The sequence below is a fragment of the Mollisia scopiformis genome (genome assembly GCF_001500285.1).
Source record: "Mollisia scopiformis unplaced genomic scaffold LY89scaffold_6, whole genome shotgun sequence".
In the NCBI taxonomy this organism is placed as follows: Eukaryota; Fungi; Ascomycota; class Leotiomycetes; order Helotiales; family Mollisiaceae; genus Mollisia; species Mollisia scopiformis.
This window is the reverse complement of record NW_017263586.1, coordinates 1,594,165-1,610,916: the sequence shown is the minus strand read 5'-3', so window position 1 is coordinate 1,610,916 and position 16,752 is coordinate 1,594,165. Positions and strand designations below refer to the sequence as shown.

The following is a 16,752-nucleotide window of genomic DNA, read 5'->3' as shown; positions in this document are numbered from 1 at the left end:
GATGCTGGACAGCGCTTGCCATAGAACAGAAAAATGCACCGTCGTCGTTCGCAAATTGCCGAACCGCACAAACTCCGAGATTCATGAACAAAAATCTTCAGATAGACTTTATACCAAAATCGCAGAACATTTTGTGTGCAGTTTAAAGTAATAGACACTGTAGACAGAGATTCCTCTTCCTTTCCTAAAATGTAAGATGTTGAAGTCTGACAGGAGAAGCGAGGTGTATCAACAACGAATACGCGTACTTGATACCAATCCGAATACAAATATGCTTCAAGAAGAACGGCAAGATCGGAACACAACGGAAAAACTTTCCCGAGTTGGGACCAAGAGTTCCATATCAAGGCTGCGCTCGGATGCAGAAGGTCAAAGCATGTTTTTGCTCTGTGTCAGTTTGTTATCGGCATCGTGCCAAGCCGAACTCATCCCATCTCCAAAACAGGTACACGAAGCTGGCAGTCTGTGCCGACCCGAAAGTCAGGGCAAGAAAAACTTTTAGCACGAACTCCAAGATATTGGCAGGACATGCGTTGACACCCACAAAGATGGCAATAATAAGTAAACACGTGATCCAAAATGATCAACTGGTGGATGAGGATGGGGTATTTTCTAAGGAGAAAAAAAGTAGAAAGTTCGAGTAAAGACATCATTTTGTGAACCGCTAATGCAATATGAGTGATGCGCACCAAGATTGGCATGAACTTGACCATTAGATGCAAACCCTCAGATGTCATGAGATGATTTCTGCACAACACAACAGATCTTCAAAGCCATAATAGATATTCAAGACGTAGATGCCATGATCACGATGTAAGACTGAATGATCCGCGGTACATGCTTCGGTATTGCATGCTCCCCACTACCCCACCAAAGGTGCAGGACGTTAACTGACCTCGCTTGAGGTGATCAATCCGAAAATGGGTGTGATCTTTGCCTGAATTGGCATAATCCAGCATATGAAAACAATACCTCGCGACAAGTATATCCGAGTTGCAGCACTAATTGATCATGAGATTATGACTTGGAAAGGAGATGACAGCTTGCAGCTTTGGTTCCCAATAGAAAGGTCAACAGAGATGCATATGAGCAAGATATTACTTGAGAGATTCGATGGCGAAGGTCCGGTACTTGTTTACCGGATCCTCAGCCGATTGAATGCCTAATTGCCGTGGATATGTGCGTCGAAAGAAAAAGAAGTCGGTTCTTAGTAAAGCATGAAGATCGTCAAGACCTGTCGTCCTAAGTTCGAAGTCGCATTCTGCTGTAGAAAGACGAGAAGGTCAAGATCTGCGTCGGAATAAAGATCGCAAGTAATATCCATAGGGCCATTAGTGCTGGGCAACAGGGCACAAGAAGGCGCATGCGTGGCTGGAGACGGTCAGCAGTAGCCTTAAGAGAAGATCATCAGCAAAGAAGCAGCCACTTACGTTCTATTCAGGCACGCTAATAGGCTCCTTCTCCCGAGCCATTCCTATTTCCAGCATAAATCCTTTCGATAATTCTGTAACGTAGGATTTGAGGATGTATTCTGGCGAGCGATGGAAGTAGTTGAAGGGATCATGGGGAGCCAAAATACGAGTCAGCCAACATGGCGGGGAATTGAGCTTCTCCGCTTCCGGCCCAATGATCATTTGTCAACTTTACCCTGCCTCACCACTCCTCCCTCACTCACGCACTCAGTCCTCCCTCACCACTCACGCTCAAACAATTGCAGAATACTACGTGAGATGAGTTCGTCTTTGCTTTTGGACTAGCATACACTTGCCGGCATGCCCATGCGCCGACATGTCAATCATTCTTGGTTTCGAGTCTCGTTCCCTAGGGGAAGGGCTGTGCGACTTGACCCACTGCCTCTGTTTCAATCTCTCTTCCTATATCAACTCGTCCCTTCCAGCGAGCGAAAATGGAACTCGCAAGCAAATTCTCTTGGCATTATTCGTAATGATGAATGATAAATTTCGTCAGTTGTTATTTGTTTCTGTTGCGGTGAGCCAGCTGTCTACAGTAGCTACTGCAGACTACACATCAAATGCAGAAGCCACCTTCACCACACTGCAAAAATGGTATGACAACAGTACCGGTATCTACGACACGACTGGATGGTGGAATAGTGCCAATGCACTCACAACGCTCGGAGATCTTGCAGCACTCGATTCCAAAGTCAAGTCTCAAGTGACTTCTGTCTTGGCGAACTCAATTGTTGCAGCTCAGAACTACAATCTTCAACAGACCAAGGTCATCACACCGGATTTCAACCAGGAGACATTCATGGGTAGCAATGTCCCAGCAAATGTCGAAGTAGAAGCTGCTATCAACCCCAAAGGATTCCTCAATGGCTACTACGATGACGAGGGCTGGTGGGCTCTCAACTGGATCCAAGCCTACGATATCACGGGCAACCAAGATTATCTCACTACCGCTGTGGACATCTTTAACGACATGATGAATGGAACCGAGCCCAAGTGTGGAGGCGGAATCTGGTGGGACAAGAAGAACACCTATGTCAACGCCATTGCCAACGAGCTCTACCTCTCAGTCGCCGCTCACCTTGCAAATCGGATGGGAAGCCAAAAACAATTCTACACCAACATTGCAACCAAGCAATGGCAATGGTTCCAAAGCACCGGGATGATCAACTCTCAAAACACCATCAACGACGGTCTCAACTTCACCACGTGCAAGAACAACGGCGGAACCGTCTGGTCCTACAACCAAGGCGTGGTTCTTGGCGCGCTGGTAGAACTCGACAAAGCATCACCAAACTCCAGCTATCTCACGTCAGCAAAGAACATCGCAACAGCAGCGATCAAGGCGCTTGGAGATTCCAATGGCGTTTTGCATGATCCATGCGAGCCGAATTGTGGGGCGGATGGATCCCAATTCAAGGGAATCTTCATGCGGAACCTGCAAATCCTGCAGGGCGCTGCTCCGGATGCCACTTATCTGAGCTTTATTGCGTCGAACGCAAACAGCATCTGGACGAAAGATCGAGATTCGACGAATGAGTTGAGTGTGGATTGGTCGGGACCGTTCGTTACGCCAGCGAATGCGAGTACGCAGAGCTCAGCTCTGGATTCGCTTGTCGCTGCTGTTGCGTACCAGTCGCAGATCGGAAATGGCATTGCGAGTCGGTCATAGAATGTTTGGGTCGGATCTGTAGATCTAATGTTTTGTGGTGTTTGGTTGATGCGGGAAGGTTCATCCCGTGTTCATGCTGCATGGTTGACACTCGGGTACGGCGTTTGGCGTAAGGGTGTTCCTAGATGGACAAGGGGTATTATAGAAACACTGGGCAATTATCATTCGGCGCTGGGTCGTGGCTGGAAACTAAAGGAGTGTACTATTTCAAGCTTATACGAACGATCACTCTTGTTTTGGCTTGGCATTGATGAGCGTCATTGTTATGCGTTTGAAGGGAAAACATCCGAGTGAATCACGGTTGGCGCTTACCAGGAGGCTCTCTCGAGCTCCTTACTCATTAAGCTCCCTGATGAAAAGACTTATAACTCATTCTTATTGTTTTTCTAGATCTCTAGGAGTGGTAATTACGGAGTCTCAGCTGAGAAATTCAAGAGATGGCTGGGGTAGGTACTTTCATTTCCCTGCTGTCACGTGCTCACGTCGTGACCTGCTCCGAGCTAGAAATGTAAGTTCAGCTTCATCTTCATCTGACTAGACTTTTTATTTTTGTTGCACGTCGCAGATCTCATAATTTATAATTGAAGCTCTCAAACTCATAATTTCAAGCTCATACTTATATTCCATAAATGCTTATAATCACCGTTTCTAAGTTGAACTTACATCCTGAACGCTGCTTCTACTTGCTTCATCCATGGGCATTTATTGCCGCAATATCTATATTTTCATTAGGACATAGCTGTGATGCTCGTGTTTGTCCGTCTTTATACATGCAGGACACATTAGTTTAAAATTAAGCTGGCAGCTAGGATGATTAGCGAAAGTAATTATTGGTGTCAATTGTTTATCTATTATTGACTGTTTATTTATTGCCAACTACTGTTCTACTGTCGACGTTTCAACAACTGTGGCAACAGCAAACCATTATGGACAGCCAGATAACTTCATGCAAGAAAATCAGACATAAAATCATCTTTCAAGCTAGGGAGGCGCAAGGCGCTACGGAGGCAGGCCCAGTATGAAGCTGTGCTGATGGGACGATCTTGGTTGTTAATTCGGGGAAGAAGGCGGTGAGGGGGCTTTTTATATACGGTCTCCAGGTCCGCTGGACTCTGTTTTTCGCTGAAATTGGATTTAATTTATTCACTCTTAGTGAGAGTTTTGGTTGAGGAGCCAGGCGCCACGGAGCCACGGAGCCAGGTCCAGTATGAAGCTGTGCTGATGGGACGATGTTGTTTGTTGGTTCGAGGGGAGAAGGTGGTGAGGGTTTTATAGACGACCTTCAACTCCGCTAGTCTCTTGTTTTCGCTGAAGTTCGGTTTTGATTTATTCACTTTTATTAAAGAGCCAGGCGCTAGGTCCAGTATGAAGTTATGCTAATAAAACGATTTTAATTGTTGGTTAAAGAGAAGAAGGCGGTGAGAGGCTTTTTATAAACGGTCTCCAAGTTCGCTAGTAACCCGTCTTCTCAGCATATGGCGGTGGATGTTGTCGGTGTCAGGGGCTCTCTATATCTACAAAGAATTGGGATAAGTATTAATTAGAGATGATGTAAAGAGAGAAAACAGAAGACAGAACATAGATGTAAATAAAACTTAAGGTTAACAACAATAAAATGAACCCAGGGAGAAATACACTAGTACCAAACCAAGAAAAATAAGTTTGACAGCTAAACACTTTAGCCACTTGTAAATTGCAACATGGTCTTAGTACTTCCTTTCAACTTAAGTCGGGACTGAATCTTAGAACTTAGCTCCCCACATTATCTGTGACAAAATTTCAGAACTTGTACTTACATTGAAATTAGATCTCAATATCAGGAATTAGTAACAATGGAAGAATTCGACATGCTCTGGAGCATTATTATTTACAGAAAGTCTGAATGAATTTCCACATTTTAGACTCTCCAAAAGTCGTGAAACCAGGGTAGGACTTGAAATGATGAGTAAAATATATTAGAATCTCAGGACTCGGGGTCATGTGAGTCGTGAAAGTAGTTGAGAACATCAATGTACACCAAAGTTGTGAATGGATTTCAGGACTTAGAGTCATGCTTACGCTACTATAGAAGATGAGGGTCTGGAGCTGTGTTCAAGTCATGAATAGATCTCAGGCCTTTGCTTCGTGACAAAGTAGTGACACTATCTCGTGGCTTTACCCCACTCCACTTGAGAGCTATAGCGGAAGTAACCTCACACAAACGGGACACGGCATATTAGGTAGCTCATCTTAATCATCTATCTACCTCCACTCCCAACCACGCTGTTCAATCTTTCATCTCTCTACCCATATTATCCCTAGCCATGTCCTGTTTTCCATCTGCATTAAGATACTAAACCTCAAATCCCTCCACCCAAAACACCATCTAAACAAAAGAAACATATATGCATATAAGCAGCAATGGTATATAACTCCCCTAAAACGCAAGTATGCCAACCGCCGTCCATCTCGGGTATCAAGTATGCATGCACCTGTACTGTACGCTCCTCAAATGCTCACTCCTTCCAATCTATGAATCGTGTCTCGTATCTTCGTGTCATTACTCCCTTCAAGCTCTCCTTCCAAATGATGAAGTCCACCTTCTCAACAACCCTCCACTTCTTCTTGATCCTCCCACCCCACAGTCCCGCGCGCTGCTATCGCATACCCCCTTCTCCTCTGCTGGTAACGTTAATCTGTACCTCCTTACACTCCCCGCATCACTCGCCGCATCATCGCAGTGGAATCTCGTCCTTCTTGAATTCGCGGGGAGGATACAGTCCGGTACCAATTTGATGAAGAACCCTCTCACGCCCTTGGATGCCGCATCAATAGCCGCGTACTCGAGACGTCGAGTTGAGTCCGAAGTCCAGTATTGCACCGTCGCTGGGGGCGGCTGAGGAGCGGTTACAATGTCTGGGTCAGGAACAGGGTCCGAGAGCGTAGGGAATTGGAAGAATTGGTATTGGGTGTGGGGGACTTGAGCATATGGGGTTGTATGTCTTTGTTGGATATTCGGTCTCGCTCCTGATGTACTTGTTCTGATCTGAGCTGATGATCTCGAGTTCCGTTTCGTGGATGGTCTAGAGGCTGAGTGTGTCGATCCGTTTGTAGTCCTCCGACTTTTGGATTTGGAGGGTGAATGGGGACGGCGGGTAGATGATGCTATTGATGTTCGACGAGACGAGGATGGAGATTGTCGAGAGTCGAAGTAACCAGAATCTTGACGGTCCATCTTGATGGATTCGAGCTTTGGTGAGGCAAGAGGTTTGCTAGGAGGAGATACGGGACGGATATGTGGATGTAGTGGTTGGGACATGGGACGTAATTCCATATTTGAAAGATGTGCGTGGGCCGAATGGAAGGTTGCAGCTTCTGAGGTGGCAGATATGCTGGACATGGATCGGTTATGCCAACTAGTGTTTAAGGGAGAAAGGTGGTGTTTCGTGTTCTGTGATGCGTTGACCATCTTGAGTTCTTTGACAGCTCGAAAGCTGATTCGATACTGGAGCGGGTAGTGCTGTCGAAAATATTTCTGGCGCCGGGAAATCCTGTATCTATCCGACACACTGCCTTCATAACCGATCCATATATGTTGCTGGAATCTCGAAACTCTTTTGTGTGCGAGAGAAGTTGCAGAAAAGAGATTTGCTCTGCGTTGTCAAGTTATTGGTGGTGGGGCGGGAATGGACGAAGTTATTGTATCCCAGCTAGAACGGTGCCGTTGCCGTACCCCAATAGTTCCCCAAGACGCAATGACGGAATTCGAATCTCAGTGAGTGATTCGAGACCCTGCGCCAAGACGGCAAGGTATCCCCGTCACCAATCTCTCACGATGTTGGGAGGGTGATCGTGACCGACACTTCAGTGCTCTCGGCTCAGGCACTGTGAATAGTCGTGACTAGGGGGGGTGAGATGTTAATCTAAAGACTTTAGGGAGTTGTTGGCCGTCGATAGTGACCGATAAAGGAGGGAAACCCCACTCTCAGGCCCGATATCTTAGCGTCCACGACCAACTTTAAGCTTGTTGAGGGCGAGGGAGGGGTCGAAATTGCCTTTTCCTGGAGCGTCGGTAGAAAAGTATATCGACGATGTTCGTGAAGCCGTGAGAAGAGGAAAACTCCCAACTACTGCGAGGAGATGCCGATTTCCCAGGGGCAAGATCGACACAGTGACCAAATTGTCTGATTTGGGTTCTGTTGACAGCTGCACGCTGCACCTGCACAGCGATGACTAGATGTGTTTGGTGGTTGACCGCCACAAACGCACGGCGCTGCACCGCAGCAGTTTACGATGCAGGCCAGCTGCAGGAGTGGGGAATGTCTCGCTGGAATTATTGCGAGGCTTGGACCGATGTCGCCTGGTGGATTCTCGAATCATCAAACCCAGCCTATGGTGACTGAAGGTGCTCTGGGACGATGCTGCCGACAAGAAGCGGTGGGCGCGGGCGGATGAGTCTTCCAGAAACAGGCGGGAATGTTGAGTGTGAAAGTCGTCTGTGGGATGTGGATGTGGTGTGGGCTTCTCAATATATATCGAGAGAGCATTTACGCACTGCAGCATGACATATGAGGAGGTCAAGCGCTCATACTTCCCACTTCCAAACAGAGAGGACCCTTTCATTTACACATGAAAGACTCCAGGATAGCCGTCCACCTCCATCGCTGGCATGTGAAGATGGCCATTCTCGACGTCGCCAATCCCCTCGTGACAACAAACCTCAGCTGAAACTCGCCAGAAGGGAAGAAGGAAAGGCAATAATGAGGTACAGATCCTCGGCAGTGCACCCAAGAGCCACGCGCTCAGCGCTGGACCAATCGTCGAGACTGAGACATCGCTGCGCAAGAATAGAAGTAGAAGTAGAACCCGCAGGCGTGAAACGGGGTACGCGGAGCCGTGAGAGAAGATTGGAGATGTTCCAGATCCTCATACAAGGAAATAATTGTCGGTGGAGAGCCCAGAGAGTCAAGAGACGAGGAGGCAGAGAGTTGTGTGCCTGGCGGTGTGATCGAATCCATCCCATCTCCACACGTGCAGATAGAGTGGCATCTGCTCCATCTGGTGCATCTGGTGCATCTTTGATCCGGACCTGTCAGCAACGGCCCGCACCGGCTGACTGGGGAATCGCCCTTGACCAGAACAAACAAATATCAGCGGTGAGTATCATATAATTGCGGTGAACCGTGGAGCATGATCCCACGAGGAGATTGTGGTCAAACAGGAGGTTTCGAGCCCTATGGGTGAGTGTGGGGGTCGATGGAGATGCGGGCAGCGCCGACGAAGAGATTTGAAGGGAGGAATTCAATGCCTGGCAACCACGTGAGGTAGCGAGGGTAACGTTTTCTGTCTTATTTCGTTCTGGTGTACGATGAACCAAGTATATTTTCGGGAACGATGATATTGTAACGAGTGTATTTATTATATATATTTCACGGAAAGAGAATGTGCATCGTCGAGTCATGTGACGACCAAAGAACAGAATATTGCATAGGAGAGACAAGGAAGACACATCTGTAGCCCAATGACAAAATCGTAAGTAGTCATCAGTATGCTCCTTCCTCCTTCGAAACCTCAACAAATCGTACTCACGCCCATAATGCGTGACCATCGCCCTCGTGCGAGTCCGTCGCCGCCAATTTCGCGCCTGTGAAGTCTCAAGAAATCCTGCCAGTCTTGAACAGAAGGAAACCACAGCTTAAGCTGGGTTTCTAGTGCATTTCGACGTCGTGTATTATGCTCAATTCATGCTTAATTCGGATACCCTCTCGCAATTGCGCTGCCTTTTCTACGCCAAGAGCCCACCGGTCTCCCTTGATCCTGATCGCCTCATCGTTTTCGGCTGGTTTCGGTTTAGAGTTGTCCAATCTGTAAGCATAAATCTTCTCATAAGCTGCAACTCGCTCGTCCTCGTATTGATACTTTATGAGAGAAATGCTGTCAGTAATCTGTAGCCTGCCTTCAAGGTGGTTCAAGAAAGCCATAATCCTGTTCCTGGCCGATAATGCATCTCCCTCGTTGAGATGATAAGCTAGGTCTCCGTCGTTCCGAATGAAAGCTTCCCAGATCACATCATATCCCTGGTAAGTTAGCCAGCTATGTCTGTCACTAGACATATCTCTTAAGTTGTGATACGAGTTGATCCCGATTACTAGTGATCTATCCTCCAAGTTCCGGTCGATTTCGTCCGTCAGCACCTTGAATGCCAAAGGAACTCTGTGACTCTGGTCTGGACTTTTTCCTGGTGGATTTGCTGTTGCCATGGCAAGTCGCGTAGCATTCATGTTCGAAGCTTGCGTGATGCGTGCGTTCAAATCATAACCTCTTGATGATGACGAAGATGAGCTTGAGCTGCTACTGGAGCTACTGGCGCTACCCCAATTACCCCAGTTGCTGGAGCTGCTGGAGCTGGTCAAACCAGAAGAACTTTGCGCGCTATAGCTATAGGGTGTGGTTGCTGGTGAGGACGCGGAGGAGTGGAACGGCTGCACAGCGCTTGAGCTGGCAAGTGGTGCAGTGACAGAGGTATTGGAGCTGCTGCTTGTGAAAGAACTACTAGAAGAACTACTGGAAGAGGAGCTGCTGGAAGAGATAGGACGACCTTCAGCACCTAAGAAACTACCCGGAGGAAGCCTCGTGAAATGATTGATTATCATGTTCGCGCTTCTCACCACTTTACCCTTAGGTTTCGGTTCCTTCAGTTTCTTCTTGATATCTTCTGGTGTGCCACTCAGTCCATCTGGATCGTTGAAGTTTATCGGATTGCATCCAACGTAGACGTAGACATCCAAGCCATCTTCCAGACCTGCCGGATCGCAGTTGATCCATCGGGCCACATCAGGAGAATAGTAGCGAGCTCCATAGTAATACAGCCCGTTTTCTTCATCACGTTCTTTGCTTGTGTATCGATACCGCTTGGGAGCTTCCAGACTAGATTGAGCTGCACTATACGAGGTGCTTCCGTAAGGAGTGTACTCCTCATATGTCAAAATGCGTGCTTGATCATCCAGTTCAAGAGAAACAGAAGACAGGGTGGTCGGAATCTGGTATCGGACGAGCTGGCGAGGTGTATGTGCTTCTTCACCGATAGTCCTTGTCTCGACTAGAGCGTTCGAGCCGATATGCAATGTTTCTCGCTCCAGAGTGACTTCTTCACAACCATTGAAACGTCGAAAGATTTCAGTTCCAACGTAGAGACGTTCCTTAAGCTTGGTTGGCTCCTCACCTGGACCGGCGTGTCGTTCTGCGACTTTGCGGACTCGTTGACCGGAAGAGTCGTACACGTACCATGTAGTTTCTGGCGTCCCATCTTCCCTGCTAACCTTCTGTCTGGCCGTCATGCGAAGCTGATTTTGGTAATCCCACTTCATGACTGGGAGACCAGGGACAGCTGTAGCATTTCCTTGAAGTCCAGCGAGCCCTTCGTATTTATATTCCTGCGTTACAGAGCCGGTGGACGTGTATGAGAGACGGTTGTTGCACTTTTCTGGCTGCAGTAAGCTTCGTTCTGCGTACTCGTAGCGTCTTGTCCATGACTGATTCTCGCCGCTTCCTTCATGGCGCATCGTTTGAATATTTCCAGTTTTGTCATAACGATACGTCTCCACATATCGGTTCATCGCTCGACCATCTTGTGGATGCTGGACGTATTTGGAAATTCCTCCAAAGTCCGACGAACTTTGGTGTTCACGACTAGAAGCTTTGACAAGTCTGGAAAGAGCATCATACGTATACTCGGTGCTTGGCTCCACACGCTTGTTTTGGTAGAAGATGGTCTGTTGAGAATCATCCTTCAAATAGGTTATGTTCCCAGTAGCGTCATGTGTGTAGTGTAAGTTCTGAAGATTGGAGCCTGGCCATGATGGTTTGGAAGATTCTGTACAATCACCCGGGAATGATCTTGAACTTCGATGGGTTACCAATTTGGTCAGTTGGAAAGTCAACGGGTCGTAAGATCTGGTAGTCTTTGTGTTGTTGCCGAATTCAATGCAAACCTCCTGCCCTTTGGCATTGTACTCTATATTGCGGACGAAGGTAACAATTTCCCCCTCCCCTTTGACTTGAGCAGTCACTGACTGCAGCAAGCCAGTTTTGTTGTAATGATGCCACAGCTTGGAGTTGTCTGGCATCACTATCTTGACAGGACGATTTAGGGCGTCGAAAGAAGTCGTTGATACGAACACCGCCGGTTCTAAAGCAACATCACTGTCCCAGTCTAGGTAGTTCTTGTAGTCATTTGCGACTTGCCGTTTTGAGCACACCAGATTCCCCTTGAAATCATATTCGTCTTGGAAAACGACACCAGCCTGGTCACATATCTTGATCGGTCGACCGCGGAGGTTGTGATCCTCTGCGTTTGAGACACTTTCTCCATACACGATACAATCTACTACCAATCTGTCATGTTCCGGGGCTTGCAAGATCGATTTGACAGGCCGCCGTAGAGCATCATACACATTCTCGACTCGATGCATCTGAGAGTCCCAACTCAAAAAGGTTGCACCAGAGGTGTCAAACAATACCCATCTTTCAGCTGATTCCATGTTCGATTTGTGGATGATGGTGGCAGACATGTCGTAGTCGGAGCACTCGACGATTCTGCCCTCTGGATCTACGACTTTTCTTACTAGCCCTTGTCCATCACACTCAGAGCGAGTTTCGTATAGACCCTCAGCTCCATTGTCATCAATAGCAAGGAAGTCCATGGAGAGAGAGTCTAAGTGGGAGACCGATGGTGTATCAGCGTGCGAGGCAGATTGTATGGCTGCAAGCTGTTCTGGTCGGCCCATGCTACCATCTATACGTTTCTCGTACCACGTCGGAAGGCATTCTGAATCTGGCAACAGCCGAAGAAAATGTCCGATGTCTGAGTCTTTTTTAGGATTCATCAACACCGTGTCGTTGGCATCGTACGTTTTAGTCATCCAGTTGTCAAAATTGGTCTTGCTGAAAGTATGATCGGGATAGAGAACGGCAATCGAACGGCCAAGTGGATCGTAAACTGTGGTGGAAGAAACGCCAACCTCGTTGCCAAAAATGAAATTATGGGTGCTGTCAAGGTATGGTTCGTATTGTTTCACTGGACCTCCTTTGTTATTAAGAATACTCCATCCGCTTGTCAACCAGACTTCATCCATTGTTTTGGCGGAGTCTGATTGTGCCTTGACCTGTAATACGCGACCGAATCCATCATGGTAAGCGAAACTGATTTGCATTTTGACAGCCTCGGGGATACTGTGGCTCGCATGTGTGACTCGCGATATCGTTGCGTTTACTATAGGCAGTTTCTGGGCGGGATCCGGTTCAAGCCAGTATTGCAAGATATTGTAGAGTGTTCGTGTGGTAGCATTTCCAAGCAGCTTCCTTGCAATCTGGTCTTCTGGTTTCGTGAAAAATTGATGAAGATCGTTTGCACTGGCCAGCTTGAAATCATCCAATGAATCGCCAACGTCCTCCCCAGGTTTACCCATCACAGCAGTGGCAGTTATACAGCCCAACTCATCGAAAACGTGCTTGGAGATGTTACCATTGGGATCAGTGATGGAGTGTGGAAAGAGGACACGATAGTCATGAGAACATCGAACTTTGTTCCCGAGAGCGTCGACTGTCTCAATGGGAAGCAGATTGTATTGGTCATACTCGACAGTGTGGCTATTGCCAAACGGATCCATGGTTCGAAGTGGGAGCCAAAAGTTTGTCTTGGCAACTGAAAGCTCCTCCTCCGGAGTTGTGTCTTCAGCGGAGAAATAGGTAGTCGCTGATTGAGTCCACCAATTCCCGTCAGAATCTAGATCCACAAATCTCCCCTTGGTTGCAAGCGTGTCACAAAGATCTGGAATTAGCTCTCCATTTGAACCATCAGGTGTTTCTCTATTGTATAGACTCAAAAGCCCAGGTGTGAGCCTCAAAGAAAATGTTTGCCCGGGAAGAGCCAAGCTTTCCATACACCCTAGGGGCAATACCCTTCGCAAGTCATTGCTTCGGTATTGAATACGTGATCTGTTCAAGAGTCGCTTTCGTTTTCCCACAGCATCCCATTTCCAGTTCTCGAAAGGGACTTCCTCGAAGTCAGCAAAGTTTTCGGTCCGCAGCTGAGAAAATTGGAACCATTTTGAATTGTTTTGCCAACCAAGAATTTCGAACGATTGTGTTTCGAATACACTTGGAAGCAAATAATCGTCACTTTCATCAACATGGTTTGTCATATCGTTCTCGATGAGTGTTAGATGCGTTCTTTCCTGTACCGCGGCGTCATGTCCCACTAATGGGCTAGAGATTCGTCCGTAAGAGATATCGACACTTTTCAGTACATTTCCCCATTGGTCAATCTGGAGGGTCATACGGTGTCGCAGCCGGGGATCATCCAAGCTACGCTCTAGATTGATGATCAAACTTTCCCGGGGATTGACAACAGCCAGCGCATGCCCATGAAGATCCAGTGGCTGTCTCAGCCGAACCTCAGAACTGAATTCCGAGATCATATACGGAATATGCGCCTTCGAGCTTTTGTCATCTGCATAAACCTCCTGGCGGAGAAGCGTTCCGTTTAGTGCTCGGTAGCATTCTCTGATCGAATTGTAATCCTCAACCTCCGGAAGAATGGAATCACCAAGAATGGGGCCAGTGTGATTATTCTTGCGACCTAAGAAAGAATTCTCAAGTTGAAAGTATTCAGAATTCAGTGGAGGCTTAGATTTAGCGGGAATCGAGCCCGTATGGTACCAAGATTTCGTATGCGTTGGTGGAAGACGCCAAGCAGGGTCAAGGTTGTCTGCTGATGTAGTTGATGATGCAAAGTCTATTTCTTCGGTGTCCCATTCATCAACCATTGCAAAACCTCGAAACTCTCTTTCGTAGCCATCGTAATAGCCGTGGTGATATGCGTAGCGTTGCATGAATCGAACACGACTGACATGGTCCACTGTTTCAACTTTCTGCACGCAATGCACGGGGAAAGGAAGGCGCGTTAGCCATTTTCGGCCCATTTCCTTGTCTTTGAGATAAAATTCGGTAGAGGGCGCATAGTCAATTGATATCTCTAAGCCGCAATTGTTGATTTTGCGCACCAGTAGGTGAGGCTTGGAGCCGTTGGTGAAGTCGACATACTTCATCGATGCATTGGCATTGCCAGGTAGGGATGTGGACCATACTAAGCAACCAGTCCCATTTCCAAAGAGATCGACTGCATCGATACTGCTATTGGCATCAATTGAAGGAAAGATGGTCAGACGCTTTCGAGCACTTAGACTGTTGCCAGATTGGTTAAGGTACACTGCCAAAGATTAGGACCCCGCACTTGCAAATGGCAGTAGAACGGAACGAAGGAGAAAATTGCTTACTGTCCACTCCATGGGATCCCACGTACAAGATGTCAGTGGTACCAGAACCATCAATGTCGATAAGACGAATATTCTTTGGATTGAAAGCATCATCGTCTGCAAACCAAGAGACATTGCCCATCTCGACTCTTGAGCTAAATTGACCATAGCCAATATTGGGCCAGAAACAGACTTCTCCATTCCGGATCCGAACGATATCCGTCAAACCATCACCTGACATGTCTGCTAGATACATGGAATGCTTGGCATCTGCAAAGAGGAGCTGGGGAAGATTCTCAACCAAGTCAGGAGTTGTCCGCGAGCTATGCCCATAGCCGAATTCACCCAGGGAAGGGAACCACAGAAAGTCGCTTTCTTCAAACATCAAAATGTCCGGAAGACCGTTCCCTGTAAGATCGATACTCTTGAAAGTTTGATTTGGAGAGATCTTTGGCACAGATCGGAAATTTTGAAAGCCGTTCCAACCGACGTCGGAATCAGTGTTCCTGCTGAAAAAGCCCCAGGTTGGGGTTCCCATCCACACCAAGTCCAAGATTCCGTCACCTTGTACATCCGTGAAATTGGCTGCCTCGTCCGAAGGTGCAACAAATGGTACCGAGTAAATTGTTTCTAGAGCTCCAAGTATTGGAGACTTCTCGGACTCCTCGGCTTCTGGATTTCTTTTGCAAGTTCCCATGTTTCGTTTGTAGAACCAGCTGTTATTTTGTGATATAAGCACTCCTGGAATACCTTCCCCGTCCAAATCAGTCCATCGATATACTGAACTATCGATACCTGCAGGGATGTTGGCTAAGCTAGGAGGATCAAGTTCTTTCACCATAAGCTTGCTCAGCTCGGCGTTGGTGGGAAAACGAGAGTACTCAAAATCAAGCGGAGGGAACGCCTTGCTGTGACAATCATCCTGATCCAACAGGTGGCCAAAGCGCTGGACTCTTGTCAAGTAAGACGCGGTGAGGTTCTCATCGTAGGACAAAATTGTTGAAGCTACGGGATAGTGCCTCTTGCCTAGATGCTCTGAAAAGCAGTGAAACATGATGATGCGTTGGCACAGTCGGTATGTACGTATTTCAAACCCAGACCGGTATGTTGAAAATGGATCTTTTCGACAATACCATGGTGCCTCTTCTTCCAGACTAGGCCGTTCCCTGTCGTGTTCTCCGTAATCGAATGCGACAATGAATAGCCAGTCTAGCTTGCTTAGTTGAAATGCAGAGAACGCATTCCAATTTGAGTCTCGATTTGGAATACGATTTCCATATCGGATATACTTCAAATATCTATTGGTTGTCCGGCCCTGCTCCGTTCGGCCGCGCTCGCTCAGTTCAATTTCAGATACACCGATAGAGTCCTCAGCCTTGTACTCATACGTGGTCGCGTTTCCTCTAGAATCGTAGGTTTCTGCTAACAGCCAGCTGAAAATACGTCGTTTTGGCTCACCATCCTTGACATGGAAACTCTCCACCCGCGAATTCTCATTCTGCCCAAAGATGCTGGTGGTGTTGTTTGGCCCGATAGTCCTCCAATGGATCTGCCCAACTTCTGGTGCGATCACTTTTGTCCATCGCTCAATACGAGTGAAAGAGGATTCCACGCGAAGGGCGTATCTTTGAATGGCGAAGCCGTCGCGCTCTTCCAAGTACACGATAGGATCGCCCGTCATCTTGTCGTATATCAGGTCTCCATTCTCTCTAGTCCTCAGTAGTGGGACCAGGTCTTCCGCACCATTCAGAAGGAACACGTCTGATTCCTCTTCATCCAGATACTTTGGGAGACCCTGTGAAGTTTTTCGAGTAATACTGGGAACAGATGTGCTCCAGCCGAGCCCAAATGCGCCATTTCCACTACCAGAGTCGTAATTGAGGCTAAAAGTAGGGCCAGAGCTATCGCGACTCGGTGATATCGAGATGGGAATCGACAGAGATCCAGTGCCGCTCGCTCCATTCACTTGGAACCTTTCTCCCATGCCTCCAATTGACCCACCACCTTGTGGTAGGGAGATGGACGGAAGGTTCTCAGCGCCGGACGAGCCCTTGGCTTGATTTCCACCATCTTGCTGCTGTGAGTTGGTATTTTTGGCAGACAACATATTCTCTCAATGCTAGACGTGAGTACGTCTCCTTGTTGGCAGTGTCCGTAAGAATCGTCCATAAAGCCTCTGCAACCTTCGCATCACATGTACTAGAGAACAGAACAATTCGGAAGCACTCGCTTAGAGTGTCTCATCGTGAGAGACGTAGCTGAGAAGGCTGAACAAGCCATTTGGCGTTGAATACCCATCAGCTTGGCTGCTCTCCAT

The 16,752-nt window shown here is 47.5% G+C and overlaps 3 protein-coding genes across 3 annotated transcripts; 1 reads left to right on the top strand and 2 right to left on the bottom strand.

Moving 5' to 3' along the window:
- Positions 1 to 1,654: 1,654 nt before the first annotated feature.
- LY89DRAFT_682480 (Six-hairpin glycosidase) lies at positions 1,655 to 3,459 on the top strand. The gene has a single exon (XM_018214520.1). The coding sequence runs from the start codon at positions 1,789 to 1,791 to the stop codon at positions 3,139 to 3,141; it is 1,353 nt and encodes a 450-aa protein (XP_018075169.1). The 5' UTR covers positions 1,655 to 1,788; the 3' UTR covers positions 3,142 to 3,459.
- A 2,338-nt stretch (positions 3,460 to 5,797) lies between these two features.
- On the bottom strand, positions 5,798 to 6,355 carry LY89DRAFT_546696 (uncharacterized protein; the record flags this gene model as incomplete). The annotated part of the gene is made up of 1 exon (XM_018208254.1): positions 5,798 to 6,355. A coding segment is annotated over one exon (558 nt), but the record flags the coding sequence as incomplete, so codon positions are not given.
- Positions 6,356 to 8,828: 2,473 nt separating this feature from the next.
- LY89DRAFT_666449 (SpvB-domain-containing protein) lies at positions 8,829 to 16,542 on the bottom strand (the record flags this gene model as incomplete). The annotated part of the gene is made up of 2 exons (XM_018212912.1): positions 8,829 to 14,389; positions 14,457 to 16,542. 2 exons carry the CDS (start codon positions 16,540 to 16,542, stop codon positions 8,829 to 8,831), a joined length of 7,647 nt encoding a protein of 2,548 aa, XP_018075167.1.
- Positions 16,543 to 16,752: the final 210 nt, after the last annotated feature.